Genomic DNA, 22,071 nt, shown 5'->3' with positions numbered 1-22,071 from the left:
AACAAACTATGGGTTCGGCTGTGACGCGGATACCTGAATGCCTCTAATAATAACACGCGGACCCTGCATCTACTCCCGAAATATGATATGAACAGATTTAACTATGATATTCAATATTTATACAGTCCGTGCGGTTAGCCTAGTAGCTATGCGCTTCGCAACTATATGCCTGGGGAAGGAGTGTCCCCGGTTCGATTCCCGTCGAAGACGTGAGGAACTTGAAGATCTTCCTCAGGCATAGCCAAGTTAGCAGGTCTTGGGCGCGGGCAGTAGGGCTTTTTCCGCCAATTTATCTGGCGTTTTTCATCCCGCAAGTAGGCAAACCGGCCCCGTGACAGCCAAAAATATATCCCCCCCCCGCGGGAGACTAGGCGACAGGTCGGCTGTGAGGGGGTACTAACAAGTAGTCGCATCTAAGTAACACGCGGACCCTGCATAGTAGGCGGGAATAACGCGTAGTGAAAGAAGAATTCAATATTTATTCAATATCATACTTATCCGATCTTACTATCTCTGCAATGGTCAACTTTTATTATTTAGGATCACGTCCGAAAATAGATCATTTGGTGTTGCACTTGAACGTGGCGTTAATAATCCATTTAACACGTGCTTTGAAGTCGCTTCAGACCTCCAATAAGCGGGATGGAAATCTCACACCGGGCGATGAAATTCATCTAGCGCCTAAAGACAATACTTCTACTCTGAAAACAACTACTTCTAGTACAGTACTTAGTCGGCGAATATCAGCAAAAGTTTAGGTGTTTCCAAAACGGTTGTTTGCAGCCCTAACAAAAGCGTTCATATCAGCACACTTTTATAAGATGAACGGGGCCCCTTGAAGAGGCAAAGTATGGGTCTGGAATGACCTTTTAAGTTGAATGCTCGCAAATTCTGATGTATATCTACAGATATACTTTATTCACCAATAAAGCGTTTACCTTATGAGGGAGTGAATGAATACTACTACTACTAATAATAATAAATAATAATAAAGATCATTAAAGAACCTGGTGAAAATCCTCATACACTAAATTAAACAAATTTCCAACACCGGTTTTCGGTAAAGGTTATGTGAACTTGGACATCCAAATAATCAAACCATACTTGTTCAACGATATTCTCAGTGGAAACATACTATATTATTATTTTCCCCTAAAATGAGCTGCCGGGCATTTTGGAGAGTTCTCCTTTCAGTGATGCGATTGCGTATGTCTGAACAAAGATCTCTCTACTCAGACTACTGCGTCTCTAATTCCATGAAAGTGTTAGTGTACGCGAAACAAAAGGACAATAGGAACGCAGAGTATGGGAGAATTTTGGACGACGCAGACAACATTCAAAATAACCAGCCAACGACAGATGTTTGTTGTTTTAGAATTATGACCAAAACAACTGTTATGAGGAGGCTCGTGTATTATGTCTGCTAACTGAGTATACTATTCCAGCTGGTGTGTCTCTTTTGTGGGATGAAATACTCGAGTATCTGGGGGGGGGGGAAATCCTGCTACCTCCACATGAGACCAACTAACTCATCTTTATTTGAAAAGCCTCATAAAGGTTCTTCGCAACTTAGACGGTATTCGAGCCCACGTCTTTCCAAGTAAAGGGCCTCGTTGATACCGGAGCTAAAGAGGCTCTACCAACGCTAAGAGAGAAAGCAAGGCATTTATGATACGGAAATGTGTATCCAAAATAGAAGGCAGACATTTTTATGTCACTATTATTTATAATGACATTTATCGATGTTCCTTTCTTAAAATAATTAGTTTTTTAATAAATATAGTATTTTTTCTTAATTTCCACATCGAAAGAAATGGGGGCATGTTAAAATAAGCTTTTGTTGGTCTATATCGAGAGTATATATACAAGGTTACGAACAAAAAAATGAAAGATTTTTAAATGTATCAAGCAGCGTTCAACTAAAGTTCAGAGTTGGAGATTCAAGTGCACAGAACGCAGAAAATATTGTGACTGGGATTAGAAAGACAATCGGTAGCGAGTAGAAATACGTTTAAACAGCTTGACAACGATGAAAAGAAATTACTCAACCTGTCGTGCATTATCTATTAAATATACATAAAATATACATGAACTTTAATTAAAACAGCAGTAAATTTTATTCGTTAAAGTTCACATTAATGCTTTGTCCCTTTAATCTAGGGTCAAACTTTTTTGGATTAAAGACATTAATTTGAAAACAAATTAGAAGTGGATATTTGGATCAATACATTTTAATTATTCACTCAATCCTTTTCTCTTGAATTTTTGGGATTTGCATCCATATCAAAATTTTGGAGTATTATGTAGATAAAGTATCACTTTGGATGTGAAAATCACCGAGGTTGGTCGTAACGAATGAATGCGAGTTATCCGTTTAAACCGGATTTAGAAGGTGCGATGGTCTAAATCGGTAGCCCTCAAATAGCAGTGAGACCGCATTGTGTGCTTTACAGCAGTTCGGTTTCTCCCCGGTATTTTTTAAATGAAAAATTGTGTAATATATTCGTATAATCAAGGAATTAATACATTTAAAAAAAGAATGATGGGAAAATAGGTCACGATAGTAGTTTGAACCCGATTCAAAACTTGTGTGACCTCGCATATCAGTTTAAATATTTTTACGCGCATATCGCTGAACTATGTCAAAAAAATCACAGTTAAGAACCTGAAACAATAAGTCATACTCCACCCCAAGACAAAAAAAAAACCTCCTTAATTATGTACAAATCTGCAGGGCAAGAACCCCGTCCCCCTTTCCTCAAATGCACACAACACGTTTTCTTACCAAAAGCTGCTAATTTTGTTTAGTTTAAAAATCAATTAGGAGTGCATGGTAATTTCATCCAGCTAGGTCTGCATAATCATGAATGGCTTCTTTCTGCTCAACTATATTTCTTTCTCACGATAAGATCTCGCCTTTCGTAACATCAAAAGCATCAAAAGTTCAGAAAAGTGTCTAGTGGCCGCATTTAGGAAGTCGTCTAGGTCCTTAACCCATTCTTCTATTTCAAGTTTAGAAATGGCTATTAATACGATTCTGAAGAATACCAAAAACATTATAGCATCTTCAACAACCATAATAGAATTAATTCACAAAGGATAGAGGAAAAAATGAGCAGGCTAAATGTGTATGCGGATCAGGTGCAAGCCACTTTAAGCTACTTTCGAAGGTTGCATATTATAATAGAGAAAGCTAGGGACGTCTTCTTCTACCAATAAGAACAGAAAGGCAATGGACCGAGGAAAGATTAACATTAAAATATGATCGATTAACAGGCAGGTCAGAGCCTTTCGATGTTTATCTTCAATATCGGAGACGGACATTTTTTTTGAGTGAATGCCTTCATAGAGTTATCTGCTCAGAACAGAAACTACGCGAGTTATTAGGATCACCCAAGACCTCTTTTGGTTGGGATAACGCCTATGATTTCAGTGTGAAACCCATTTTTCGTATGCCATTCCTAAACCGAGATAAAACGCATTTTCTATGGAGCATCACCTATTTGGAAATCAGATCGGAAGTTTGGGTAAAAAGCAAAATTTTCTTCAACAGAGGTTTATTCTTGAATATTGCTTTACATAACAAACATAACGTTAAGTGCGAAGTTTTGTTACTCAACAATCCTAAGCTGAACAAGAGAATCGGAACAGTCCGATGATCATATGCGTAATCACACAACGATCTAGATCCACCCAAGCATCAGGACATCATATCCAATTTCAAAGCACACACTGAATTCACAATCCATTTGTGAATTCACGAAACCCTCCAGAACATTAGAGAATGAAAACTGAAGTAAACATCTCCGCTCATTTTCTTCTTCTTGAGTATTCTGCAATTGAGCAGGTTCTTCTTTTAGTAGCAGAAACTTTTCTTCCACTCTCTTCTGTTCTGAGCCTTCTCTTTCAAGGTTGCGTACCTGTCTCCATTGAGCATGTCATCTAGCATTGTTTTCCTTACTCTTCCTCTGGATCTTTTTCCATCTATTTTTCCTTCGATGGCATCTCTGATGATTCCATTCCCTCTCAGAATATGTCCGATCCAGTTTCCCTTGCTTCTTTTTATCCTCCTTAACAGATTTCTTCCTTCTACTCTTTTTAAGACATCTTCATTAGTTATTTTATCTGTCCATTTGATTTTTTCCATCCTTCTCCAAATTCACATCTCAAAGCTTTCCAAAATCTTAATTGCTTCTTTCCTCAATGTCCAAGTTTCAGTCGCCGCATAGAGGCCAACACTCCCCACATAACATTTTAATGGTATAGTGGGATTCAATCCAGTCACTGCACACATTTTTTTTTAAGAATCGCTTGACCAAAGAATTCTACAAGACTTGAGACAATAACGTATATGAGAACATCATTACGATCACAGACCCCGACCTGTTGGATTGCTTTGTCAAAACACAAACTGAGTTGTGCTCGCTGCCATCTCTTGCACAGCGCGACAAGAAAGTAATGAGAATGGGATGATAAAAAAAAGAGGGGTGCAATATGATTATCATTCTGCAAGAGGCGCCTTGGCAATCCCGCTGACCGTAAGCATTTGGGAATACGTTACCGTTTCGTATGGATATCAATGCGCCATCAGAAATCCAATAATGGAATGGCATCAGACCGTAAACCACTGTAATACAAGAAATATTACTAATAGCAAGAAGAGGTTCTGTCGAGAGCGCGAATGTGTCGATGATTTAAGAGATTTCCAGGGGGGGGGGGGAGAGAGAGAGAGAGAGAGAGAGAGAGGGATGTGCAAGGTAATTCTTGCAATGGACGACCGCGGTTGGGAGACAGTTCAAATGATGGGAATTAAGGAATCATTAAGGTCCATAACTGTCACAGATTTGTGTACAGGAACAATACAAACGCAACAATTCAAGTAAGGTCAACGTATGGCGATTTTATTTATTATTATTTTTTTTAAGTTGCAGCGCAATATTCATCTCTCTAATTTTCGCCCCTTATTCCCTGGTCTGATTCCAGTTTTGTTTCCCAAGTCGAAACTAAAAAGTCGTCAATTACTACTGATGATATTCAAAGGAACGTGACGACAGACGTGAAATATCCCAGTGGATGAGTTTTCGCAATCTTTTCAAAGTTTATATGACGGGGATTGTTCTACGCATCTTTTTATTTCCATTTGATTGCTTTCTAGCAACAATGTGTAAAAATCCGCAAGCAGCTCATCTTGCATGTATTCGTTACGCGTACTGCTGCCCTTCTATGGGGGTTCTGGGATGAGGTAAAAACTTAACTATTTTCCTAACAGTAACACTCGCACCGAGACTCCTATTATTATAATACATTAACGTATATCCTTACACTTACATCTGACTCGGTTAAATTTATTTTAACATATTATGAACATCATTTTACTTGCCTTGAAGTCATCCTCTAATTTGCTTATTACAGGGGTTTCTAAACGGATTCCCACATCTCAAAACAGTTTCGATGTGTTGTTTCCCCTTTCTATTAATTAATTTTAATAAAAACACCATTAGAAATCTTTTATCTCATTTTAATATATTAACACGTTGTCAGTTTATCAATCTCCTAAAAAAAAGCATCTATATTATGAGCTTAGTTGGTGTCGACAGGAATAAGCGTCTCCGTTCTAAGCTAAATCTCTTGAAGTGGTAGATGGGCATCATCGCCCAGTCTAAGACTAAATACGCTACTCACTAGACTTGAAATGACCCCCCGAAAAAAGTTCCCTGTTTGGTCTCTAGATTAGGATTCCACGGATTATTTAATCCCTAGCTAATCACACTCAAGCTTTATAACCATTCATTAGCGTAGTGTTTCTCAAACTTCAGATATCTGTGTACCCCTTCTTAAATTTTCATTATTTCCAAGTACCCCTTTATCAAAATAATAATAAATAAATAAGTATATTTCATTGTATGTGTCTATTTTATTTGAATTTAGATGTACATGTAAACAAAAAAATATGATTTATTTTTAACAGAACAAAATTTATAAAGATACTATAAATGTTTACTTAATTTAAATAATTTATCATCAATGAGAGGGATACAATATCAACGTTTTCTTGTTGCTTACAGCTACTTCTGTTACATCGCTCTCTTTTGTGCGTTTCATAAATCCAGTCTTTAACCAATGATCCATACTTAACAATTTGAAAGCTAAAAAAAATTACCATATTTACTCAAATATTACTCGCTTTCTCCCCCCCCCCCTGAACTTAAAGCAAAAAAATCGTGGTGTGCAAGATATATGCGGAGATTTTGGGAAACTAAAGTTTTCAGAAAAAAAAATGAAAATGGGTATGACTTACCAAGAAGCTGCTTTTCGCCATCACTACTTCCGGCCTCGAGAGCGATTTTCTTATGTGCATCGTCAAAGTCATCAACCCAAATAACGTCATCTTCTTTCCCATTATTTCAAGCAAAAATTACTAGTAATTTACAAGACTTGAAAAAAGATTGGCTCTCATTTCAACAACTGAGTTGAAATGCTCTTCAACCGAATTGCATAATATCCGAAACACATTCACTATATATTTCTTAGCTTTAACACGTTCAAGACGGGGTGGTGTCAAACAAAACCATATATTGCACTGGCAATATATGGTTTTGCTTGAGTCTATACAACAGTTTCTGTGGGATGGGACATGTGATTCATTAGTTAGTGCCGTTTTTTTATCCCAGTTGTCTCAATTGCACTATTTGTTGAGAAATATATTACACAGTAAATATAGGTATTATTTCTTGGAAAATTCCCATGTTACTCCTATTAAAAACTATTATTTATACGACTATTTTACCCTGTTTCCGTTTAGGAGTGTCCCTTATTTTAAATACATTGGCTTTTTACTCACGAATTTTTTAGGGCATCATAAGGTGTATTTTAGAGATAAATATATGCAGACTAATAGAGGAAGAAATATTGCACACACCTTGTTTGGAAGTTTTCGTAAAGGGGGTAGGAAATGTGGAGGGGTTGTTTGAGGCAGGATGGGAAGATTAAATTAGAAAATACGGTTTGTTTAAAAAATAAAATATATACATATATATTATTATATTTAAGAGCGCTACTTTGGGAAAAGGAAGGGATTTATGGGAAACAGGGCCGGGGGGAGAGAGTTAACGCTCTCCCCTGGCCCTACCCCCTTTATCGGCCTAAGAGCAGAAGTATGGAGAACGAAAACATCCCGACATCCAAACAAGGTATGTGCAAAATTTCTTCCTCTATTAGTCTGCATATATTGACACCTCTAAAATACACTTATAATGCCCAAAAAAAATTCTTGAGTAAAAAGCCAATGTATTTAAAATAAGGGACAATCCTAAATGGAAACAAGCTAAAATAGCCGTATAAATAATATTACACAGCATGCATATGTCTCTGTATCTTATTCAGGACATAATAAAAGTCATTGTTTTTCGTGCATCTGCACGAAACACAATGACTTTTATTATGTTGCGAGTTATGAGAACTCGCAACATCTACAACAACAACAAGTTCTCATAACTCGCAATTTGAGTAAATTCATACGTCATGTAATTTAATATATCTATTTTCCTCAATATATATAATCTATTAGGAAATATATATGTTTCAATTAATTCTTTTTTTTTTTTTTAGTAATGATTCCATACGTTAATGATGCATAGCCGAAAATTGCCACGTACCCCCGGGGATACGCGTACCACACTTTGAGAAACACGGCATTAATGGAATGCATATAAAATATACAGTGTGTGTGTGTGTGTGAGAGAGAAAGAGAGAGAGAGAGAGAGAGAAAAAGCTAGCTGCAATTTAGAAGCAATTAATAAGGAGAGATTTTTATTAGTGGTATTGTTTTTTTATGACGCCAGACTGTCACATGAGTGAAATGAATGCGCTAAGAGGTTAAATGCCCGGAAACCCTACTACATTCAATTTTTTTTTTCTCAGGTTTCCAAACTGTTGTCGAAATTTCAGAGTGGCGTTTGATTTCTCATACACTAAAACAATAATGCCAGGCAAGTAACTGCTCCTAAATCGCTTCTACACATCTCGCGCTTGGTTTTATTTATTATTTTTATATAGAATACATAACTTTCTTTTTGTTAGAAAAAAAAAAAGTAAAAACAGTATGTTAAATTATTTTAAAAAAAAATTTTTTTTGACCTTTACTTCGCGCTACCTTGACATAGATCCCCCCCCCACACACACACACACTGGTAACACGCCACGCTATGGAAAGCATGGTTTGTATTAGTTGTTATAAGCTACTAATACTCAAATGCAGCCTTCATATGCTACGAGTGAGCATACTAATAATTCCCATCCATATATACAAATGGTATATCAACAATCCCATCCCCTTCATCATTACTTCATATGATACTCCCTTTGCCAGGAATACATCTTTCGCTAGTTAGTGCAATAAACGTCTAACTGATTCCCAAACAATTTTATTCAAATTATAAAATATTCACGAATAGATTTAAAAATTACAGAACTGTTTTTGTTGTCATTCTGTATGGGATCGATGTGGGAGGGGAACCCTGGTTAGAGTTGATCCAACGTAACGGAGAAATACATATTTTCCTCACTCCCTCCATCCACACAAAAATTTTTTGGAAGAACTAATTTGTATTAAAAAAAAATAGCGCCTCTGTTCAAATATCTTTACTCTTATCCACATTGTTCTATTTGCTTGAACGATAGAGATAGATATATAGATAGATAAAGAGAGAGAAATAAAATTCGGACTGAAACACTCGTTCGTCTATATTTAACGATATTAAAACGCCACTACAAGGTTTCTATCTAATAAAAATTTGATGATACAATGCGGCAAAAAAAAAAAAAATTAAAACTGCGAGAAGGAAGTTTACACTCATCCAAAAAAGAAGTCACCTGTCAGATTGACGTGCCGATCGCATTACCGAGGTCTTATGTACAGTTTCATGTGCCGTAAAGTCTGCCAACAGATAGCGGTCCTAAACCTTGCAGATCGTGCAAATACATCTGTTGAATTCTCACGACAGATCTCCCGGCCGGTCACATGGGCGACAGCGTACAATCCATCCTTTTCCCCCTACACCCCCCCCTCTTCTTCCTACGTCACAATGGTCGATCACGTAGAGTGACAAACTGAATAGTCCAACCCGCGACAAGGAACGCCGATAGATTTCCGGATCTGACTTATGACTTCTCGAGACTCGAGGGTTGCTCCCTTTTGACTACGTTCCAGACCAATAAAATCGCTTCGTGAGCACGCAGAAATCAAACACGTGAAACATCTCCTCCTCTCTCTAACTCTCCCTCGCTCTTTCTTTCTTTCTCTCGTTCTTTCCCTCTCTTTCCCCTTCTGTTTGCGGGACGGAGAAATGGAATTCGTTACAGCGGCTTCATGGAGAACAGGATCGAATTCCTAAGACGGTAAAATTTGATCTTCATGCGCATCCCTAGTTAGTGATCTTTGAACGGTAAGTGTTTTGTGATAAATATTTCTGTGTTCGTTTGTAATCTTAAAGCGAAATAGGAAGGAAATTTTAACAATAACTCGAAAATTCTTTGGACTTTTCATTTTTAAAAAAAAATATATATATTTATTGGAAAAGTGGAATATTTTAGGAATTTCCCGGGTTGAATCATTCGACTGAATACGATAAAATCCCGTTTTTCTCTGTTTAATATATTGCCTTTATCAAAACGTACAACACACGCGCACACTACGATGTGACAGTAGCTGATCAATTGTTAGTTTAAACACAATAAATATTCAACATATATACTAGGTGGACTGAACAACTAGAGAACTGGATGAATCGGGTAAAGCACTTCCCCGTTACTAAAAGACAAAAACAACTTCATTTCAGTATAAAATTTAATACTTGTACAAATGTTATGGTCATGTATTTCCTTTTTCTAAATATCCACTGGTTCATCCCAGAATTTCACATGCCACTGCAAACTTTTTTTTTTCCTACCCAGAAGAGTATCACTGAGCAGGTTGTAAAGGTATCCGCTATCTAACCAAAAGGCTGTGGGGGTTCCAATCCCATCTTGGACAAGCTGTTGTGAATGTCATGTCCAGATATGAGACTATCCAATGCTTACTGAAGACATGAAGTAGCTAGCTTGAATTTTTCGTGTTTGGTCTGTCGACAGGGTTTCTGGATTATGCAACTGTTAGCATACTCACTGTACTGAGTATACAACAAGCTAGAATAGCATTTCGTGAGTGGGATTCTCAAAAAAAAAAGGCAGTTCGGTAAAGCAGTACCCAATCTAATTTTTATTCTTGTCCGTGCAATTGTCATCTTAGTTTTTTTTTTTCGCACAAACTGAATTCTTATGAAATTTTCTTACGTCTAAATTACTTGTCCAAGTTGCATCATCTTAGTTTCTGTAGTTCTATTATTATTATAAAAATATCTAACCCTTAATCAGATTGAGAAAGCAAAAAGAGGCAGAAGAAATTAAATCTTAATATTTTTATCCGTTCTCCCCAAAGTTTTCTTTGTGCTTTTTACTGGTATCTACGTAATCGCTAAAATTAAACCCACGATGGCGCTGTAAGAACAGCTCAGTCAGCGCCAATCAAGTTTTAATAGAGAAACAAGCAGGAGCTTTATAAACGAAATGTTTTAATGTTTTTAACGAGAGAAACAGATTCTTAAACTATAATATTTGCAAATAACTGAGCAACAGAAACTTAAAAAAAAGCAAAATTTAAATGATTAGCGATCAAAAATCTAAATTGTTAAGTGAAAAAAAAAATTAAATATTGTAACTGTTTAGTGGGAGGCTTAATTAGCTTGAAAAAGAATGAAATATCCGAAACGATAGTCGCGGCGCAATCAAACATTGTTAACTTGTAAATCAGGAAGTTAAGCGAGACAAGTCGACTTACTTTTATAGACCACAGATTTCACACGAAACAAGTTACGTTGTGATTAGCGAATATGCACGTTTTAACCCTTTTCTTTTTCCTGCTTTTCAATCAGCTGCAGGAATCTGTCTGTAAATATTTCATTTGTATATGTTGATGCGAATGAGAGAGAGGTTTCATCTCTAAAACTATTTTTTTCCCCCCGAAATATAGAATATTGTAGAACATTACAAATTAGAGCTTCACTTAATCACGTAACGAATAAGTTTAACTTTGTTTGGTGTGCTAAAATCAGGTAAGTTTATGTTGAGGTATCAACATGAACTTAACAAAAGAGGTAACTGCACATCCATACCCCCCCTCCACCACCAGGGAAATCAACCATTGTTCACAAATACATAAGGGGTACGGGAGGTTGCATGCTCTGATCACATTCTCTTAGAAGTGATAACAGCTTTCATCACTCTGAAAATGAGATCCAACAAAGAGGAATTTACAAATCACTGATAACTGGAAAGAGAATAATGCATATTTAGAAAACTTTTTTTTCTATAACGTTTCTACCTGTACAGATGAAATTCTAGACATCATATGATAGACTTCTGCAAGCAATCAACAAAAGACTAAGAATGATTTGTCTAACAATATATCGATGTGAAATGTACGTAAATAAATACAGCAACGCAACGAGGAGGCACACACACACTAAAAAAAAAAATGCAAATCCCTTCCTTTTTTTTTTTAGCGGCTCTATTCGCTATGTCAAGGGATGGGATATCAAATAACCAGTTGCATGTTTAAATGCGCCAAATTGAACCTAGTAAAAGAGTAGGTTTGCATACTGTAATTCGGAGAAATACCACCAGCAGGGAAGAGAGTTATACAATGTTTAAATAATTTGGATGATCCTTGAGATGCGAAAAGGAGGGGGGGCGGACAGGTTGTCATAAAAGTACAACAAATAACTCAATATATATAAAAAGGTACAGGAGAGTGATTTTTTTAAAATCTTATTTTTAAAAGAATAATTCCATCCTCCTCTAGAATTCGAATGTACCTAAAAATTATTAAAAACTTAAACACAAATACAGTTTTTTTTTATTTATTTATTGTATCAACCCCTTCTATACAAGAGAAGCAGGAATAAAATTTTAATATCAGGGTGAAAATCCTTCATTCCAGTTGCGAACCTATGAATATACCCAACTTTACACCAAAAAGCATAAAGTAAAATAAATAAAGTCTACAAAGAACACGCTTCAGAGTTCATGTTCCTTTAGGTAGTTCGATATTATGACAGTACACGAACTAGATCGCAGATCGTTGACTATAAGGTTGCAAAAGTTATATAATTTATTCTACACTTAAAGCCAAAGCTCGATATATTCACAGAATTTCAAATGAAATACGAGATTTTATATTAGAAGGAATTCCATGACTGATGACACCAATAAAAGCAAGCATGTCATTTAGAGAAATGTTACTGCGATTGGTGACGGACATTATTGTTGGGAAGATTAGTGAAATTTGTGCTGGACTGTGTACGGCAATATTCATGAAATTTAAAATGATCCGTGCTAATTCTGCGTTCATCACGATTAAAGCTAATGATATAAGCATCTTCATAGAAAAGAAACTAAATAGTTGACGATGCGATTTTAAAACATCTCCAATTTCTTTTTAGCACCGTTATATAAGCTAGAAACTCATGAACGAACAGGAAAGTTTGTTAAATATGGCTGTTGAAATTCATTTTATATGAATTTTTGAACATATATGATTGATAAGTAATGGATACGACTTATTTTTTGAAAATCTCCTCATCTCTCCGATAAGTTTCAAACAACAGATTTAAGGAAATGTTACAAAGAGTATTTTCAAATGAGAGCTTCCAGTGTGAACTTTTTAGTTCTACAACAACAAAAAAGTCTATTTTATGCATTTAATGAAAACAGAACCTTTCCACAACGCAAATAGAATTTGGACCTGTGACCAAATGAAATAAAATTCCAGACTTGGTTTGATGCTATTACTTATTTTCTTCCGATCAATTGTGGCAAAAGGTTAACTGACTTTAAACCAGTTAGGCGATAAAAATAATCAAATCTGGAGTGACATTGTGTGTGTTGATTCACATAAAGATTTCATTTTCAAAAAGGATGAGGTGAAGCAGCTGATTGCCGATTTGTCATACTGTAAATAGGCTGTTATTTTACATAAAAGAATATCTCAAATCTAATGTTTTTCATTCATGATCCATTTATATGTCTTAAAAAGATGCTGGTTGTTTCAATTTTCAGATTTACCAGAGTGATTTGAAAGTATCGGACTGACGTGCAAATAAATAAAATAAACAAGATCGCGATTTTGGTTTTCTTCAACATGCTCCAATGTTTCAAACATTAAGGATTTTTTTTTTTTTTTCCCGGGATGGCAGAATGTGTATTCCGATGATATAGTTCATTCAATGGTCTCGATGTCATTTTTTTTTACAATTTTAAACAAAATCCGTATCCGACTTCGGAAAGACTGGTCACGAAAGCAAATTACCATGTCAACTGCGCTTAGTTTGATCTCGATAGCCTGTAGCTGCGAAGATTAGGATGAGCAGTTATCGAAATGTGCATCCAATCCGGATACTAAAAGTAAACTAATGTTTCGACATTCACTTATTGTCAATATTTGGGGATGAATGAATGTCAAAACCATTCTTTTCTCGCAATTTGACAGAACTTTTTTTTTTTTTTAAATGCAGTTTGAATCACATTCAATCTGTCATTGTTGAACTTCACAAATAGCATTTTTGGTGGTCTGGACAACACTCGAAGTTCGACATTTACACTGTGCTGTACATCGTGTTCAATTCTCTAGCTAGGAATGAGCATGCTTATAGATAGGAGCTATGGTCGAAAGCATTTTGACAAAGTTTAAATCATATTTTTCCTTATTTCACTTTCAACTTGAAGCGACATAGTGTTCTAGCTCCAGAGATAAAAATTCAGTTTTCTTTTTCGTGAACCAATAAGTTTTTAGCGCTCAAAAAAAAAAAAGATCCCAATTCTAGCTATGAGTAAGTATACAAACAACAACTCATAGTTGAATTATTTTAATATATCGGCGCCTAATGCTCTAAACAAAAAGCTTGAAACCTTTATAAAAGGTCCTTCGCATCCTAGACCGAATTCAAACCCAGGTTTTACCAATCGAAGGCAAATAACTGCGTAGTCATCAGTACATTAGGTTTAGCGAATCGTGAACAAACGTCTGTGTTCGTTCTAACCCCACCTGGCAACAGTCTACTTCACACAATCGGTTCGTCGCGGGATACTCCAAATGACCACTGCGAGCACGTCTGATAACATAATTCGCACTACGTAACGTTGTCTGTGTTCTGCCTGAGAAAGCAACAGACGTTGAGTACAATCTCTAAGGACTTGATCTTTGCCTTGATACTTCTACTGATAATCGTTTGACTTTTTATCTTCTCACCTGGCCTAACAACAGCATTCACACTGATAGGAGGACGTTGTAAACTCTTGACTTGTAATTTGCAATAGATATTTTCAAGTGCCAATATGACAGCTTTGTCGTACGGGCCCAGTGAGGTTAGCACGCTTTCCTTGTCCTCTCTTAGTAAAGCTCAATACATTTAAAGGGTAAGAAACAAAGCCAGTATGCTTGACGAAGTGTTATAGTATTGAGTGGCGATCTCTGAACCAAAAGTAGCATAAATATGAAGGAACATTCAGGATGACATTAAGCAGTAATAAAGTAGCATGAAGTAGAGATAGGATTACCATATAAGGGAATTGACTACGAATGTTAGCAGTATTTGATTTCGGTTTTGACAGTGCAATAATATATAACGTGTCAAGTAAGAGGCCAAGATACCTTGTAAGTGGGAATTGGAATGTCCGTATGAATAAAAGAAGGTAATTTCGTTCTAGACATCATTATATAGATAAATAATGGAATGGGATAAAGAATGACCATGGAATAGTACCAGAATGTTTAAAGAAGCTGGTTATGCTGTTGTATGCATTCGCTGACGCTAAAAAATGGCATCTCTTTCTCTCTCACACACACAGAAACGGAAATCAAATTTGATGCAATACCAGCAACACACGATATTATGACAATTAAAAAAAAAAAAAAAAAATCTTTATTCGAGATAAGACATGCACTATATGAAATCAACAATGCTGAAATAGATTCTTTCCACGAGATAAACCGGAAGCAGTAATTTCGAAAATTTATAAATATAGTACCAAAAAAGTGCAGCATTCGGTTTATATAAATACACAAGAAGGGGTTAAAAAAGTAGAAATCTTGTTGTTGTTTTTTTATCTCTTCAGTTTTTCAATAAATATTTGGAACACCCGAGACGTTATACGAAATACTGAAAACATAAATTTTCATGATAGCTGTGACTAAAGAGCATAAAGATCCTTATCCTTAAAACAGTTTATCGGAACTGGTTGACGTGCACAACTATTTTTTTTTTTTTTTATCCCGAACATGAAAGCATTTCCGACACCATAATAAGAAGCTTATTAAGATTATGTTTAAGTATCTGTAGGTCTCATTGTTATTAGTAATTTACGAAAGTTGTTCCAAAGAAACAGTACAAAGGATGGATGAAGCCGAAGAATTGCTTACTTTGTGTACGTTTCGAGTTAAATTCTGATAACAATGATTGCAGTAGCTATTCATTCAAAATCCGTGAGGATGAACGATGTTAGAATCTCTTATGTAGTGAAAACAAAACAACAAAAAAAAAAAAACATTCTGTCTTATGGACAGGAAGTCGGAGGCTACATTTCAAGACTTAGTTGGATTCTGAGGCTTTCAACTTCCTAAACACTTGTATGGAATATCGTCCACAAAATATCAAAAGCGAATTGGATGACATCGTATTTTTGCGGAAAGAGACATAAGTGAACACATTCGTTGTCAAGGAAGAGATCATATATAGCCACAGTAAAATCACATAAACGGTCAAACGCCACAGAAGACAGTATAATATGGCATCAACAGAAGTTTCATTGACGAATTTTGATTCAAACATTATGTTTACTGACGATTACAATGGTGCCATGCTGGCTAAGTTGAAATCTGTAGTCGAAAACCTTCTCTGTAGTGAGTGAAGTATTAGTAATTCTCAGGTTGTGGGCTACAGATTTTTACTGATTATCCAGTTAAATAAACAATTACGTAATTTGTAGATATATTTTCATAAAAACGCAGTGTGGCGACTTAAATACTAGCAGACGAAAGTTGGATCTTAATCGAAATCAAAATATTTACGGAATAAACTAAAGAAGGGTGAAAAATCACCCTCAGAGGTCCTTGTTATAGAAAAAGGTCAAGTATGTCTCGTAAGGAATAGCGAAGTATTTCCAGTGATCAGTAGCGTCGCGTGTCCATTTCTGTTGGGTGTACTGTCGTGGCTCATGCAACCCGCACTTACACAATTCACGTCACTTTGACTGTATGGTTGCATTTTTATCGATGTATGAAAGTTTTAGGAGTGTATAGCACGTCAGTGCTCATCTTAATTGGTCCAATACAATTAATTGTAACCAAATCTGTGCAGAGTGAGGGACAATGTGTTTGTTTTAAGATATTGTATATTAGAAAATAACAATGAAGGAGAATGCTGTATTTGGTTGGTATATTTGAATTACTGAAAGGTATAAAATTTGGAAGAAGAGGACGAGGCTTACCGCCTCCGACTACAGTACTGTTTCCCCATTGTAAATATGGGCAAAAAAGTTATAAATTTATCGAAATTTATATATTAAAAACTTGTCTGTATTATATATAACATCTTGCCTACCACGTTAGTTCACACTTCATGCACGCAAAACAGATGAAACTCAGAAAACAAAAACAGCAACTCATGACAAACGACAGCGTTCGATTGGATTGTTGGCACAATAACCCAATCTCAGCCTCTTGGTGCTAATGTCTCAGAGCTCGCCCTACCTCGACTTCTGAGCGGTTTAAAACTACTAGAACGCTAAGAATTTGACCCGCTGCGCCATCTGTACATCTTTTCAAAGGACTCAAAGGAGTATGTATTTTGAAAGCACACCGGGGCTATTAACGCGAATGGGATGCAACGTTTCCTCGTTGAAAAGTGTCCTCTTCATGCAGTATTAGTTTATTGTGTTTACTTTTAGGAATCAGGCGAAGTCTGGAGATAAACAGGGAAGTCTTTAACGGGAATACATGCAAAAATATAATATCGGTGATATTGCTATTCGGTGGATGAGCACGGCACACCCGTGCACTAACCCGGTGCACTCTATTCTAGGCCCAGTGAGCGTATGCATACAGGTACTTTTATAAAAAAAAACTGTTTTAAGCAGTGGGAAAGAAATCAGCTTTAATTCCTGGGGAATTTAATACTAAACAATAATTTTGCCATGTAACAAACATCACAGCTGTGTATTTATGTTTACTTTTATGGCTGCTTTATATTAGCTAAGCGTAAATTAAGCTAATACATTACGTATTATGTCTGTGATTTAGATGCTCTAAGATTGTTTGGTCTATTTTTTGAGACCTGAGCTTTACGCTAAGTGAAATTCACCTACGTTATATCTGACTTCGTCAGTTCAATACTCTTATAGTCATCGAGGAATTAAAAAGGAACTTGCACGTTGAATACTCTTTGATATAGTCTAACGAGTAATGAAATTTTCAAAAAATTTCATTGTTCACAAAACATTTTCACAACTTCCAAGACGGATAATGATTGACACACTTTGTAAGGCATCCCATGAGACAGATGCATATAAGCAAGGCTCTAAGGAATTCAGTTCCATAATTTAACTTCTGATGAGTGGCCAGATACACGCATGCTCAGGACTTCCTTCCAAAATCAAAACACACACACGTTTCATTCATTTGAATACTTCACACCATAAACAAGCATGGATTCTCGATTAGACAAAAGACTTTCTTTGATTTCGACTGCTTTAGTAAATCTTTCAAATACCAAATGTCATTAAATCCCCGTCAGAGGCTTTGACCGAACACGTGTATTCCTTTTCACATTAGAAGTGAAACTGAAAGTCATCGCGTAGTGATGAAATCTGAATTTAGAACCCAAGAAACTTCGCCATCCACAAGAACTTAGAAGGTGAGGTCGCACATAAATTCTGATTTCTTTAAATACATACCTAAAGTGTTAGAATTTTCTCTGCGAACGAATTACTAGATATTAAATGTGAACTAAAAAAAACAACAGCTATGGACTTGAAATAGATTGTCATTGCTTACCCAATTATATGATTTTTCGCCCTCCTTTTTTTCCAATCTCTCCCCCCCCCCTTTCTTTCATTTCTCGAGCTTGGTCATGTAGATCCGCTTCCTGCTTCAACATACTTAAACTGTAGCCTTTTTTTTGCAAGCTTGTCTAAACAAAAACAGGAATAAGATTTTGATAATATTATTTTTTTATTATTTTCATTCATGAAATAAAACAAATTTACTTATTATAAATTATTAATTTAATATTACATCCCTTTAAAATTTTTTTTTCCTTTAAAAGTCAATTGTATTTGTAGTTCTGATGGAATGAAACTTGCTCATTTCCGAATCTATGCATTATAGAGAAAAACCAATCAACTTTCACACTGCACACACACACACACACACACACACACACACAGAACGACTTCTTTTTTTTTTTTTTCTCTTCTACCTCTCATTGGAATGCTTAAAGTTTTTCGGCTCTGAGCTAAAGGTGTATAAAATCTCCTCAGCATCTGGGAGTAAGTACTTTTAAAATTTGGATCCATTATTCTAGCAAGATACTTAAAGAGAGACTTCCCCCCCCGAATTCCCGATTTTTTTCCCTTCACATTTTCTGATTTCTTACATCATTTCATATACAGTGCGCGTTAAATTATTTTCATATGCAAAGGAATGTCTACAGCGGAAGGCATCCCCCCCCCCCCGCTAGAAATTCCCGATCACGTTAACTAGTAATCCGTTTTTTTTTTTTTGAATTTACATTCAAATTTTATCCGTTTGACAATGGCTAGTTATAAATGATTATCATAGGAAACAAGTTATGCGATACTTTTATTATTAAAAATGAGAGATAAAATGGGTTTGTCATTTAACAAGTATTTAGTCCCCCGGGATTGATCTAATTCAAGGTAGCCTCTTCTGTATACCGAAGCAACTAAGCTATGAGACGCTCATATCCTGGGGGAGGGGGGGGGATAAATACAAGTTTCCGAGAGGATCTTTCGTATGGATGCACTCGTTCCAGCATTTGTACTGTTGGAAGCAGTTTTACAATGCTGGTTTTGGTACTGTTAAAAGTTACTCCGATATTATTAACATCAAGACTCCTTCAAGGTCTTGATGTTAATAATCTTGATGTTATGTTTTAGCTGACGTGGGAAGAAGGCATTTAGCACCATTTCTGGCGAGTTTATGCCACCGAGAACAAATGATAAAGCCGGGATGAATTCGCCCATCATATTCAGTATTCAGTCGTACTGACTAAAATTTTTATCATTTTACGACCGATGTCCGTCCTATCTTTAACAGTTTAACTGGGAAATTCTCATGTGGCTCAGTGTATCATTATCTTTATCTTTATATCATTATATTATCTTTATACTACTTACATAAATTTGACATCCAGTTTTTCCTTTTATAAAGACTTAAATGCTAAACAACCCAAAACATGTCATTCATAATTAACGTCCAGGACAGCTAAGACTATGAAGTGTGTGTGATATACGAGTGTCTTATGCAGTTCTTGACCGATATTGTTAGCTTTGAGATAACGGAAAATACTTTCCATTGCCGTTTCTAAATTGCTTAAATCGGCGTCGTTTTCTAGGTCAAAAAACTCCTCACATCCTTAAGACGCGAACCAACCCAGGTCTTTTCCAATCAAAGGGCATGCGCATGTTAGTACTGAAGATCGACTTTTTTGAGCAAAGCTGGAGGTGCAGACATCTCGAAATGCGATAACAGTGATTTGCATGTAATAGAACTGAGCCTACGTTTGTAGGCAAAGTTAAACTGTAATAACTAGAATTAGCAATGACGCCAACAGATTATCATCATCTTCGTTTCTCTAGTCCACCCTGTAGTGTACAGAGAAAATTTATTTGTAACTCAAACGTCGTATATTTTGAACTATGATCTCAAATAATATATTATACTTACCGAATATATTATCGAAACTTTTACCGATAGGAATATTTTCCGTTTTGTTATGTGAATAAGACTTAATTTTGATTACGATCGTTTAGAACCTACGAAATGATTCAAGCATCACAGCGTTATATCTGCTACTGAAGAAAACCAATGAATTTGAAATAATGCCGTCTGTTAACAAAAAAACATTCATGAAAGGCGAAAATAAAATTTCGAGTCAAGTGAGAATTTCATAAACGCTGTAGAATCATATGCAATCACAAGTTCAAGGATTCAGGAACATCTCTGAAATCATGAATATGAAAGTGAAATTATACTGTTAAATGCTGCATGTGTCGCAGAAATACGTACACTGATGAAGGTCAAGCACCCCTCCCCCATTAATCACAAATTTTATTTCTTCTAACTACAGTTTTGATTTAAGAAAGTGTAGCACATATTTCTGAAACGAAGGTTTCATTTCGTTTAGGGGGGGGGGAGAGAAAGAGGCAATGATTACTTTCAAAAACGACTTATTGCAAAATAAATACACAACAGTGTTGCCCCTTATATTATGCTTCTTTGGGCCACAGGATCTGAAATTACAATGAGCGACTAGTTTATTAAAAATATACCGAATGGTACATCACTGTGCCTTCAGAGCAACCTTGATTTGCCACGACAGGCTCCACAAATACTCCACAGCTATCTCAAGACGGACCTTACTAATTCCTGTAGTTCCACTAATGGAATTACAGATATGCATCTTTAAAGATGTATGCCTGTCACAAAAACATCCTGTCACAAAAATCATCTCTCAGTTATCTGCACGTCTCATTGAACATCTGAAAGATGTTCAATGAGACGTGCGATAACTGAGATTCCAGCCAGTCCACTAAAGTAAAGTCACGACTAGTTTCTGGTCATGACTTTACTCTTGGACAACACATCTTATGGTATTGCTCGTCAGTCACATGCAAGGTAAATGGACAACATGAACGATACAGTTGGTAGGCAATCGATGCTCATGTTAGCTTCACTATTCAATCCTTAGTTTACTGGTATCAAAAGTGGTCGAGAAGCGCCAGTAAAACTCGTTCCCAAATTACTTCACTTCCTCGAACGTTGTTGTGACCAAGTACGATGGATGAACCATTTGGTTACTATCGCTATACTCTTGTTGTTCCATGAAATAAAATAAATATCACCCCCTGGAAAGTGGAACAATTGTAGAATGTCTAGTGGATGTAATGATCCTGTCAATCCTGTGTCCTCCAAGCGTCAATCAACTGTTTCCGACCACATGTTCGAGGATGACTTAGTTTTCCGCTTATCAGTTCACCGGAAACATTGCTCACATGTGGCTACTTCAACAGCTTTCGAGATTCATTCTCTTACCCGACTCACTATTCAGTTTTTATTCAAAGGCACTCAAGGTCTGTGCCCGTTATTGCACGTTTGAACACAGACTGTCTCCTGGAAGTAATTACCACCTGTTTATTGTCAGTACCTGCTGGTAGATTCCATTAAATATGGAAGATGTGTAATATTTTGGCTAATGAGTGTATATGGGATAATCATATTATTATAAACATCAGAAATGACAACCATGGCTGAAGTATACTTACATATTGCGAAGTATATTTACATATTCACCTAATTAGGAGAATGAATAGCACTTCTTTATTTTTGCAATGAAACTTCCCAGAACGCTAAATTGAATACTCAATTTTTGTCTGATAATACTTTTTTTAAAACTAGACAATTCTTTACGCAATTTAAATGAAAATAACATCGATTCTTATGACATAAATTGCATTTATGCTAATTTTATAACAACCCAGTCAGTAATTTAGGGAAAGGGTGTTACAACAAGGAGTTGTTGCTGGCAGAGCATAAAAAAAACATTACAAATCAAATAAGAAGCAACGCCATCAAAGTTTAATTCCGAAATTAGTTTTTCATTAAAATTAATTTTCGTATTAAAACCTGGACGTCTACTTCCTGGAGGTTCAAGTTAAGAATATTAATAAACGAGCTTATTT

General features: G+C 36.0%; 1 protein-coding gene across 1 annotated transcript in view; it reads left to right on the top strand.

Annotated features, from left to right (window-relative positions):
• Window positions 1–21,260: 21,260 nt before the first annotated feature.
• Window positions 21,261–22,071, top strand: part of LOC150105580 (photoreceptor-specific nuclear receptor-like) — a 43,723-nt gene continuing 42,912 nt past the window's right edge. Inside the window, exon 1 of the mRNA XM_090393983.1 lies at window positions 21,261–21,462. Within this exon, the coding sequence (XP_090250109.1) occupies window positions 21,261–21,462 (202 nt within the window). The remainder of the gene's footprint in view (window positions 21,463–22,071) is intronic.

The sequence above is a fragment of the Typopeltis vanoorti genome, chromosome 6 (genome assembly GCF_054136105.1).
Source record: "Typopeltis vanoorti isolate ZY-2024b chromosome 6, IOZ_Tvanoo_1.0, whole genome shotgun sequence".
In the NCBI taxonomy this organism is placed as follows: Eukaryota; Metazoa; Arthropoda; class Arachnida; order Uropygi; family Thelyphonidae; genus Typopeltis; species Typopeltis vanoorti.
The sequence above is the reverse complement of the archived record's forward strand: the minus strand, read 5'-3'. Positions and strand labels throughout refer to the sequence as shown.